The sequence below is a fragment of the Cucumis melo genome, chromosome 3 (genome assembly GCF_025177605.1).
Source record: "Cucumis melo cultivar AY chromosome 3, USDA_Cmelo_AY_1.0, whole genome shotgun sequence".
Lineage (NCBI taxonomy): Eukaryota > Viridiplantae > Streptophyta > Magnoliopsida > Cucurbitales > Cucurbitaceae > Cucumis > Cucumis melo.
In genome coordinates, this window is record NC_066859.1 from 18,164,502 (window position 1) to 18,175,143 (window position 10,642).

The 10,642-nt window shown below is 36.0% G+C and overlaps 1 protein-coding gene across 3 annotated transcripts; it reads left to right on the plus strand.

Moving 5' to 3' along the window:
• Positions 1 to 216: 216 nt before the first annotated feature.
• Positions 217 to 10,093, plus strand: LOC103501302 (polypyrimidine tract-binding protein homolog 3). 3 transcript variants are annotated; one of them, XM_008464842.3, is made up of 15 exons: positions 217 to 383; positions 939 to 1,001; positions 2,084 to 2,155; positions 2,253 to 2,329; positions 5,521 to 5,602; positions 6,712 to 6,835; positions 7,119 to 7,183; positions 7,276 to 7,325; positions 7,409 to 7,450; positions 7,562 to 7,613; positions 7,693 to 7,750; positions 7,901 to 7,914; positions 8,214 to 8,321; positions 8,423 to 8,566; positions 9,204 to 10,093. In XM_008464842.3, the coding sequence occupies exons 2-15, from the start codon at positions 945 to 947 to the stop codon at positions 9,591 to 9,593; spliced, it is 1,335 nt and encodes a 444-aa protein (XP_008463064.1). In that variant the 5' UTR covers positions 217 to 383; positions 939 to 944; the 3' UTR covers positions 9,594 to 10,093. The 3 variants fall into 3 exon arrangements, with proteins under 3 accessions (XP_008463064.1, XP_050937922.1, XP_050937923.1); XM_051081965.1 differs by lacking the exon at positions 939 to 1,001 and having other exon boundaries at positions 256 to 383; XM_051081966.1 differs by lacking the exons at positions 217 to 383; positions 939 to 1,001; positions 2,084 to 2,155; positions 2,253 to 2,329 and adding an exon at positions 4,119 to 5,086.
• Positions 10,094 to 10,642: the final 549 nt, after the last annotated feature.

Consider the following 10,642-nt stretch of genomic DNA (forward strand, 5'->3'; position numbering starts at 1 on the left):
GTATATTTTGACAACTATGTTTGTTTGGTAAGATTTTTATCCAAAAATACCTAATATTTATATAATGTTTGAAAGACATTCTTATATCTATTAATTTATGATTTTAATAAATCATTCAATAACGTATCAAATTATGAATATGAATACCGAAAATACTAGTAGACAGTTCAAGATGAAGAGGATGGAATTGACCCTAAATTTAAGTTGAAAGAAAAAGATGTGTGAAGGTGTAGGATAAATGGAGTGGGGTGCGAAGGATAGGGCTAAGCATAGCAGCAATAGGCGCGAGGCAGTCGATCTATGCCTTTGCCTCTCAGTTTCTGATTCCCTTCTCTTCCATTTTCGCTCTCTCTCTCTCTCCTCTCTCCATTTCTATCTCTCAGGCAAGCTTTCTTCGATTTAATTTAATTTCCTTTTTCTTTTTGCTTCCTACTTTGAACATGCTATGAGCACAATAACAACAACGAGCTCTTTTTCTTTCATCTTCATGTTTATTTCTTGCTAGGATTTCTGAGTCGAGGAAGTAGTCTAGGGTTTCTTGATCTTTGGGTGCTCCTTTCTTTTTTTCCTTTTTGCTTCGTTTGCTTTGACATTCGTTTTTGTTAGGTTCAATTGTGAACTCTTTGTTATACTCCGAATTGGGGTTTTCTTAAATTTTCTTGTTTTCGGCTTCTGCTTTGTGATTGGTCAATTTCTCTATTGTCTGGGTTTTAAGCGTGCATTGCAATAGGACATTCGCTGTTCTCCTTCATTTAATTTAATCTCAGATAACTTTTACTTCGGAAAGCTGGGATTTTTCGTCTCTCTTTGGAATTTAAGCTGAAATTCTTTGCGTTCATTTGGAATGGACGAGTTGCTCTTGTAAGCCTCTGGAAATCTTAACTTGGGTTTCGTTCTTTTTGTTTTTTGGTTTATTTTTTTTTTTTTGCTGCAAGCAGTTTAGGATGACTGAACCATCAAAAGTTATTCACGTCCGAAATGTTGGCCATGAAATATCGGAGGTCAAGTTTCTCTCTTTATCTCCCTCTCAAGTTCAAATTCAATTTATAACTTTGAAATTTAAAATAATTTCTGCAAATGTATATTGTTGAATGAGCTGTGGTCATGCCACATGCCATGTTTGATGTCTTACGATTGTTTATTGAATTTTTCTTGGTGTGTGAAGTACTGATAACTTAGATAATGGCTGGTTCATGCTTCACTTAAGGCCAAGCCACCTTGTAAATATGATTAAACCAAGTCAACGTTTACGTTAAAAGCATTCTTATTTACTGCAATTTAATGCATACTAAAGTTCAGAACTTTTGATAGTTTTTCTTTTACACGTATCCATTTCGCCTTGACTTGGTGAAATGTACATTTTTCTACAGCACTGATAGTCTTTCTGCTCTTTTGACAAATTGGAGAAATCTTTTGTAACTCCTTTGGTTTGGACTTGTCGCCCTACTTCTGTATTAGAAAAAATTTAGGAGCACTGTATATTGTATTATACGTTTTTAATCTGCAAGAGCAATTTCATTTGTATTGTGATGCCACCAAGCATGGAATGAGAGAAATCTCCAAGAGCTCTCAACCTGTATTGTTACCAGTGTTTCCAAAGTATAGCCATGCAAGAGATTGACCCTCTATTTATAGATGCTTCAAGCCTACTTATTTAAGTTAACTAACTAACACAAATCAGCAATTTCAAAGGAATTTCTTAACTCCCCTAAGTGCTTTGAAAAGCCCCTCTTAGTATGCGATGGTGTGCACCTGAACATCTCAAAACTAACTTCCTACTCTCTTATTTAGATTTCCTAACTTTTAAGGAAGAAACACACAAATATGTTTTTAAAGATATTTATTCTTTCCCAAAAATCTCGAATAGAAGCTGTATTCTTTTAAATTCCATTTTTCGTATTTCGAAATCTATTCAATGGTGGCTCTCTATTGTGATATTGCAATTCGGTTTTTTTTTTTTTTTTTTTTTTTTTTTTTTTTTTTTTTGTATTATTAAAGAGTTAACGTATGTATCTCTGCACACCTCTCATATCTCCTGATCTTTCTTCAAAAAAATCTCTATACACTTTTTACCTTCTTGCAGAACGATTTGCTTCAGCTATTCCAGCCCTTTGGTGTCATAACTAAGCTTGTCATGCTTCGTGCTAAAAATCAGGTTTGACTTCTCTCTGATTCAGTGATATGTCTAAAATTTTCTTATATCTGAGCTAAAGTGGAGTATTTACTGTTTTGTCATTGTGTGATGAATTCAGGCACTTATGCAGATGCAAGATGTTCCCTCAGCAGTTAATGCTTTGCAGTTCTTTGCTAATCTTCAACCAAGCATTAGGTATTCTTATGCCATTAAAACTTATCCTTCCGAATTTGATGGCCTTTTTTCTGTAGGTATTATCATAATACTCAGTGGTATTAGCATGAAGAATGGAGGGTGGATCTGTAATCTGTTAAATAGTTAGGATGCTAAAAGTTGTGGGTCTTGATGTTATTCTGTAACTGAGAGTGTTCAAGTAAGTGTGCGATCTATTACCTAGGAAGGAGGACTATGGTAGAGAGAGGAGTTGCTTAGATCTCACCTTAGAGGAGAGTCTGGGATCTCTTGAATCACCCCCTTGAATTTTTAGGTTTGTTGCTCCAGTCAACAACATAAGTTCTAGGTAGTGTTTTCATTATTTGTTTATTTAGTTTTTTCAGATTAGTGTTTATTCAAGTTTATTGGCTTTTGTGTTATTTCACCAGTTTTTGGTTATATATTGGTACTCTTTTAATAAATTTTCATTTCATCAATGAAAAATTCCATGTCCTTAAGTAAGGGAGGGAACAAGATTAGATAAACTCGAAGAGAATATAGTAGAATTATATGAATCAATTGGGAGAACTTGAATCAGTTGTTTAAAGAAGGAAGGGTATGAGGTCAACTAACAAGCAGAAGAAAGATTAAGAGTATAGGGTCAACTAACAAGTACCTCGAACAATTGATTAATTTATATTAGGAACTTTGAGAGCCTATAATTAGGCTCTTTTAGTCAAACGGTTGTGGCATTTTTATCAGAATAGAATGTAGGATAAGGTGATTGGGATTAAGTTTTGTTTGTACCCTTTTGAATGGATATGGATTGGGGTTAGTGGCAGTTCCAGGTTCCTGTGGAGAGGGATTGCAGGGGAGTTCCCCCGTTGGGCTTAATTCATTCGTTATTGAATCGGGATGGAGGGATTCTCTTGTCTGAGAAGATTGGTGGTTGGTGTCCCTTTTGTTTTACTTCTCCAATATCCCCATTTTACCATTGTCTTCCTTGAAAAACACCTCAGTGGTTATTGTTCTAGCTCAGTCTGGCCCCACTTTGGGGTTCTGCTATCTATTAGAGAAATGACAATATTGTTGATCTTCTTTCATTGTTAGGGGAGTCTCAATGTTATGTGGGGAGAAGGGATGTTAACTATTGACGTAGACTCGGGTCTTTACTGCCATTCTTTTTTCCTATGTCTTGTCAACCTTTTTCCCTTGAGAGATTTAGTTTTTTCATTGACGTGAAGGATGAGAATTTCTAAGAAGGTGAAATTTTTTGTCTGGTAGGTTTTCCATAATAGGGTGAACACCTTGGACAGGGTATCAAGGAAGATGCCTAATTTGTTGGGGTTGTGGTATTTTATTGTGTACAAGGGTTGTTGAGGGTCTTGATCAAATCCTTTAGAGGTGCGACTATGCTTGTGTTGTGTGGACTGTGGACTTGTTTTTTCCTTTTAGGAGTCTGATTTTTAGTTGGCTAGATAGCACGATTGCATGAGATGATTGAGGAGTACCTTACTCATGCTTCCTTGAGGGAGAAAGGAAAGTTTCTTTGGCATGCGAGCGTGTGGGCGATTTTGTGGGGTCTTTGGGGAGAGTTAACAATAGAATCTTTAGAGGGAAGGAGTCTGAATTGGTCCCGTGTTAGATTTCATTTTCTTTCTGAGCTTTGGTTACAAAGCTGTTTTGTAATTATTCACTTAGTTTTATCAGGCTTGATTGGAGACCTTTCTTGTAGGTTGTTCCGTTTTTTTTTTTTTTTTTTTGTGGGCTTTCTTTTTTGAATGTGTTTGTATCATTTAATTTCTACTTGATGAAAGCTTGGTTATTCATAAAAAAAGAAGAAAATAGTGGGGTACTTATAATTTCCTTTCCATCCCTACCCAAAATTAATTTCAATTGGGTTGTGCATGTGGATGAATTCTAATTACCATTACCCATGGGCAAGAAAACGAGCTTTGGCCTATGGAGTAGATTTGTTCCTAGGGGAGCCCATAAAGGGTACGGGTATTTTCCAAGGTATAACAGTATGTCATCATCAGATCTCACCTTGGTCAAGGGCTTCTTGTTGCCCTTAATGGAGATTTGATGTAATAGTGGGAGTGCAGTAGTTCTCATCCTGGGTGCAATTAAGGTGGATTGATGGAAGTTGGAGATGGAGTTGCACATTGGTGAATGGTCACAATTTAGTGTTCTTTTAAGTTTTAAACTTTTAGTTATTTACAATAGGTGAAAAGTTACAAACCTCATGTGAGGGGTGAAAGGATGGAATGTAGGACAGCCAGACGCTATAATGTACCGCATCTATCCCATGGTATTGGTAGTGCTGGTGGCAAATGTGAAAGAATATCAGTTTTTTCTATTTCATATGGGATACCTGGCCTGGGCTGTTTAGTCTTTGTTCGAGAGAGGGGTAGTTGTGAATCCTTCAAAGTAGCTGCTATGGAACAATTCACTTTGAGGAATGAAATGCTGTATAGTTTTTGGCCTCAATGCAAATTACTGTGAGTTTGTTGCCAATAATGGTATCGTTACATTTCCTTTGGCTTAGCAGTTTATGAACAGACTTCAATTTGAATGAGGCTGCAGTTGTTTCCCAATTGTCATGGCCTGATAATACCAATATTTATCTGCACACTCCCTCAAATGAGGGAGGGAACCAACCACAATTTCCTAGTAGTTGCTTTATTACCTCAGGTCACATCTGATATGATTCAACATGCTGGCGCTGTGGATTGTCCCTATGGACATGAGAACCCTATCTCGATTTGTTGGGAAGATGTTTCATCTAAAACACAACTGGTGAGCATGCTTCAATTAACATGCAATTTTGGAGCGTGTGTCCTAACTTTCACCTTCATGACATGATGACTCTTTAGGGGTAGAATAAACACATTCTCTGATTGTGAAAGTACACAGTAGGAAGAGGGTTGCACCATGCTTTGCATGCGCATCTGTTAAGTAGTTAGGATACTGACATAAGTGGGGTTTATTCCAAGAATAATTGAGTGAAAAAGTAATCTCAGCTAAATATTAAGGGTGACTGCAGGAGATAGGGGGTGTCCTTTCGGCAGTTGCTTAGATATTGAGTCAGTAGGATTAGGGATCTCTACTATCATCCCATGGCAATGCCTATTTTTTCCTCTGGTAATAAATTGAGTTCTATAACTGCTTTTCATCCAAATTTAGTTTTACATGAAGCATTTGATGTTTGAATTCTTTTGTCCTTTCTTCAGGGGGAGGAATGTTTATGTCCAGTTTTCATCACATCAAGAGCTAACTACAGCAGATCAGAATGCTCAAGGACGAGGAGATGAGGTTTGTAACTATTTACCTGATTTTGAAGAAGGATAATGCCTTAGTAGTTATAATGATGGAACTCTGGAATGACCGAGGCAGGATTCGACCTCGAAAAATTTGCAATATAATGATTTTAAAGTAGGATGATGCACAGTTTTTTTTTGTTGAACACCCAGTACTCGTAATATCATATGCAGCTTTTCAGATTTGTACAAGCATGATAATTTTTTTTTTTCTTTCGGGGCGATCCTATTTCTAGCCCTTTTGGATTTTCATACTATCAATGAAATAAAGTTTGAATGTTTTTCATAAAAAAAGATCAATGTTTATTTTCAGCCTTCTATCATGCAGAAATCTCTCTTGCCTCCATGAATATGGTATTCTAAATATATTTTGGGATGATGCTTGTTGCCTTTAATCCCCTTCCTCTTTGGGTGTTTGTAGTTTATGTATTTTACCTTAGATTTGTTGAGGATTTTATTTTGATGAATTGAGTTTGGACTTACAACAATTCTCTATCCATGATCTAAAATTTATGAGATTTTAATGAAATATTCCTGGTGGGCCTGGTATATAATTTTATTTTATGGTTATTCCTATAACTTATGTGCATATTATTGGAATAAATGTCAAATTTTTTGTTGAAGACTTACTTCTACATTTGATTGTCTGACTGTAGGCATCCATTCCATTTTTTTTTTAAAATTCTGAGTATTATGTAAATGATTTAAATGGAACCTAATCAAATATGGTGATACGGGAAGCATGGTCCTAATGTCATACGCATGCACTATTATTTTTAACTCCCCATGTTAAATAATTGTTGGCAGCTTGACATGTTAGGCTTGTTAATTAGCCCACATACGAAATAGTGGAATAAAGGAAATAGTTGATTAAGTTCGTTTTGTTCAAACAGAAATCTTTTAGTATTATTAGAGGTAATGTATTTGCTACTGCTAATCAGTTACCATTACCCAACATCTTGCTGTGCGTCTTAGCCAGATTGCTGATACTCTATAATTTTAGAAGAACATGTATAATATTTTTGGATTTCTTTTTCTTCTCAATTTGTTTCCTTCTCTCTCATCCTTCTTCATGTGAATACTCTTGGTCACTCTCTGGAGCAGCCAAATCGAATACTCTTAGTCACAATCCATCACATGCTATATCCCATTACTGTGGAAGTGCTGCATCAAGTATTTTTCCCACATGGATTTGTGGAGAAGATCGTGACGTTTCAGAAGTCAGCTGGTTAGATTAAGTTCTCTCTCCTCCCCCCTTTCTCATATCATCACTTTATGCATGAATATGTTGAAATTCGGCTCTATTGGAATGTTTGCTCTTTCCTTTTTTCCCTTCTCGAGTTGAGGGTGAGCCTTTTTTTTGTGCCAGCAGTATAGGGTCCTCAAATCAAAATTAAGCCCTTCATCTAGTAGAACTGGTTGCTAAATACGTTGCTGCTTTCTACTTGAAGTGTTTATTCTTTTTAGAGTCTTCATACATGTGCATGAATATCTTAATTGCATTTATGTAGGTTTTCAGGCTCTCATTCAGTATCAAACTCGGCAATGTGCTGTTTCTGCTAGGACTGCACTACAGGTAAAATACTCTCTTTTCTGTTGGACCAGTCAGTTTGAACTTCATCCTTGTTTATTTGGCTAAACAATAGACCACTTGTGCTACTCTTGTAGGGACGTAATATATATGATGGTTGCTGTCAGCTAGACATTCAGTTCTCCAAGTAGGTTCTATAAGTAATCATGACATGCTTGTGACTTTTTCCATCTTTGCTTTATAATTAGAGATTATGGTTTCATTGTACAGTCTTGACGAATTACAGGTGAACTACAACAATGAACGTTCAAGGTTTGTAGCAAAGTGAATCTTCAATTAATTGGTTTTTTCATTATTTATTATTTATTTTTTTTATATCTTGGATTGCGTTAATACGTATATTTTTTCTTGATGTTTTTACAGGGATTTCACCAATCCTAGCCTGCCTTCTGAACCAAAAGGCCGGTCTTCTCAAGTATGTACCATCACATTTCTTATTATGTTTGCTCCTTTCCATCCTGAAATCTTAATTTCCTTATCTGGATGTGCGACAGCCTGGTTATGGTGATACGGGAGGAATGTATGCACTTCAAGCATCTGGAGCGAGACCAGGTGCTGTAGTTTTCTATCATATAATGGATATCTATATCTATATGTATATGTTACTTTGCTTGTTTATGTCTTTCATCATCATGCACCCTCTTTTTCGCAGAAGACAATATACTTATGTACACTTTTTTTTCTTCCTTTTTTTGGTTCCAGTTGGATTCTCACAGGTGTGTATTGTTCCTGTCAAACTATGGTTGAGATGATAGAAGAGTATAAGCACCTATTAGATCATTTGTCCGTTATCAGGGGTTTTTTCTTTCCTTTTGGAATAATATAGTAATCCTACACTATAATGATCGTACTTGCCATGAGATCCTTTAGCTTTGAGATCTGGGATTTTATTCTAAAGATGGATATAGTTGACCATATCAGGGAGTTCTTAAATTAATTTAAAATATAAAAATTTGTCTACAGACTCGAGCATTATAGTTGATTCCGTAATGGATCTTTTTTACTTGACTTTTAGATGGCCAATGCGGCCGCTGTTGCTGCTGCATTTGGAGGAGGTTTGCCGCCTGGTGTTAGTGGAACAAACGACAGGTGTACAGTTCTTGTGTCCAATCTGAATCCTGATGTGAGTAACATTTTTTTATTCTTTGTTACATTCCTGCTCAAGCTTTTATTATCATGGTTGTCCCCATCGTTAATTTTTCTTCTTTTCTTTTTTATTTACAGAGAATAGATGAAGACAAGCTTTTTAACCTTTTCTCCATTTACGGGAACATTGTAAGAATTAAGCTTCTCCGGAATAAACCTGATCATGCACTTGTGCAGATGGGAGATGGGTTCCAGGCAGAATTGGCTGTACACTTTTTGAAGGTTTGGTGTTATTACATTTCTCTCGTGCATGGGGGTTTATTTTCTGCTGACGTATGAGGTTTTATTTTATATTTGAGCTTAAAGAATTATGACAAGTTTAAACTATATTCATGAGACCATTCGCTAAATTGCAAGCATGAAGCAGACATATTGAGGAATAAATTACATAATAGGAATTTGAATATGTGAACGCCTATTTTGGTTTCTGCCTTTCTGGATAAGCTTCAATGTGACCCAAAAGCTTAAAACATGCAAAAGCATTGGTATATTGGTTTCTATAGTTTTATTTTTACGTTTATAAGAGTAGTATCATGGATGGAAGATTTTTGTTAGTAGTATTTGTAACAGAAAAGGGGGGAAAAACAAAATACAAATTAACAAGGGGATATAAATGCATCCCAATGAAGTAAAAAGTCGTTAAAAGTATAAATAGCAAACAAGGAAGGCAAAGAACACTAAAAGGAAGATTTAGTCTTGGTTAAATCAAAGCTTCCCCCTAAGGTAAGGGCAGAGATATTCCTTATTTTCAGCTACTTGTTTGGAAGGGTGTACTTTGTCTATTGAAGCTTTAATTTTGTTTAAGGGCTTTCGGTTTCTTGGGTGACAAGTGCATTAAGTACTTTTGAATTTTATGTAGGGAGCGATGTTGTTTGGCAAGAGATTGGAGGTCAACTTCTCAAAGCATCCTAACATTACACAAGGAGCTGATACTCATGAATATGCTAACTCGAACCTTAATCGTTTTAACCGAAATGCTGCAAAGAACTACCGCTACTGCTGCTCCCCGACAAAGATGATCCACATATCATCTCTATCTCAGGAAGTGACTGAAGAAGAGATAGTGAGTCTCCTTGAGGAGCATGGGCCGATTGTCAACAGCAAGCTCTTTGAGATGAACGGTAAGAAGCAGGCACTCATCATGTTTGACACTGAGGAGCAGGCGACTGAAGCTCTTGTTTGCAAGCATGCTAGTTTGCTTAGTGGGTCGATCATTCGCATTTCGTTTTCCCAGTTGCAGACTTTATGAGTTTAACAACGGCATTAAACAAGTAAGAAGTGATGGATTCTTAATGCTTAATTGGGGTTGAGGATTCATAATTTACGAGGATTTAAAAAAAAATGGAGATGATGGCGCATACTGTCTTAATTCGTGTAACAGTTAATTTGTCTTTGGATTTTTTTCGTGGGATTGTACTTCTTCTGCTTTGATGTTGTCTCAATTCTTCTCTTCTCATCTCTTCTCTTCTCTTGTTGCTCTTATGGAAATCATTCTTAAAACTTCTCGACGGAGTTAGATTTTCATTTTATGTTGTCAGTTTTGAAGAATAGGAAGAAAGAGGGAAAACTAACCTACCTTTTTTCAGTTGAGGATCTCCTTGTTAGGTGCAGTGCTATGTACATGTCTTGTCTTGTAATTTCTGGGAAATCAGGCCATTGGCTCTTGTAATTTCAGTTCATAGTACTCTTTTATCTCTTCTACCTAATTTATTGATGAACACTTTGTCCTTTGACAATTTTTTTGTCCAATTCTCTCCCTTAGCCTTTGACAGACAGATAAAGAAATAGCTGTTTAATGTATTTATTCTCCCTCCCTCTCCCTCTCCCTCTCTCTTTTCTCTCCCACAGTATTCTCTCTCTCATTCTCTCTTCCTTGCTTCTTCTTATCTTCTCTCTTTCTCCCACCTTATTCCCTCTCTATCCCACTTCCCCTTTGTTGTGGCTCTCTTTCTTCCTGTACTTGAATGAGCTAATATGTTAAGAGTTGAAATAATTAGCCTGAATTTAGTTCTTTAACTTTTTGGTGTTTCAGTTACTTGTTTTTACTTGTAGCATGTCAGTAACTCGTGTCTACTTGTAGCCTATTGTAACAACTCCAACTTAAATTTAGTTGAAGTCATTACTTAAATAAAACTAATATTTTTAAAATTAAAGTCATGCAAAAGTTTAGATTATTTTATAAAAGAATAAAAATGAAGGGAAGAAAACCTAAGTGTTAAAATAATTAAATAAAGGGAACTTACATAAATGTAACAAAACTGTAAACCATTTACGATCCGTACAACAAGTTCATTAAGG

What these genes read in the sequence shown, in the direction of transcription:
- LOC103501302 (XM_008464842.3), top strand. Translation starts at nt 945, where the DNA reads ATGACTGAACCATCAAAAGTTATTCACGTCCGAAATGTTGGCCATGAA. An exon ending in TGCTTCGTGCTAAAAATCAG is followed by an intron (nt 2,156 to 2,252) that starts GTTTGACTTCTC and finishes TGATGAATTCAG; the next exon opens with GCACTTATGCAGATGCAAGA. An exon ending in TACAACAATGAACGTTCAAG is followed by an intron (nt 7,451 to 7,561) that starts GTTTGTAGCAAA and finishes ATGTTTTTACAG; the next exon opens with GGATTTCACCAATCCTAGCC.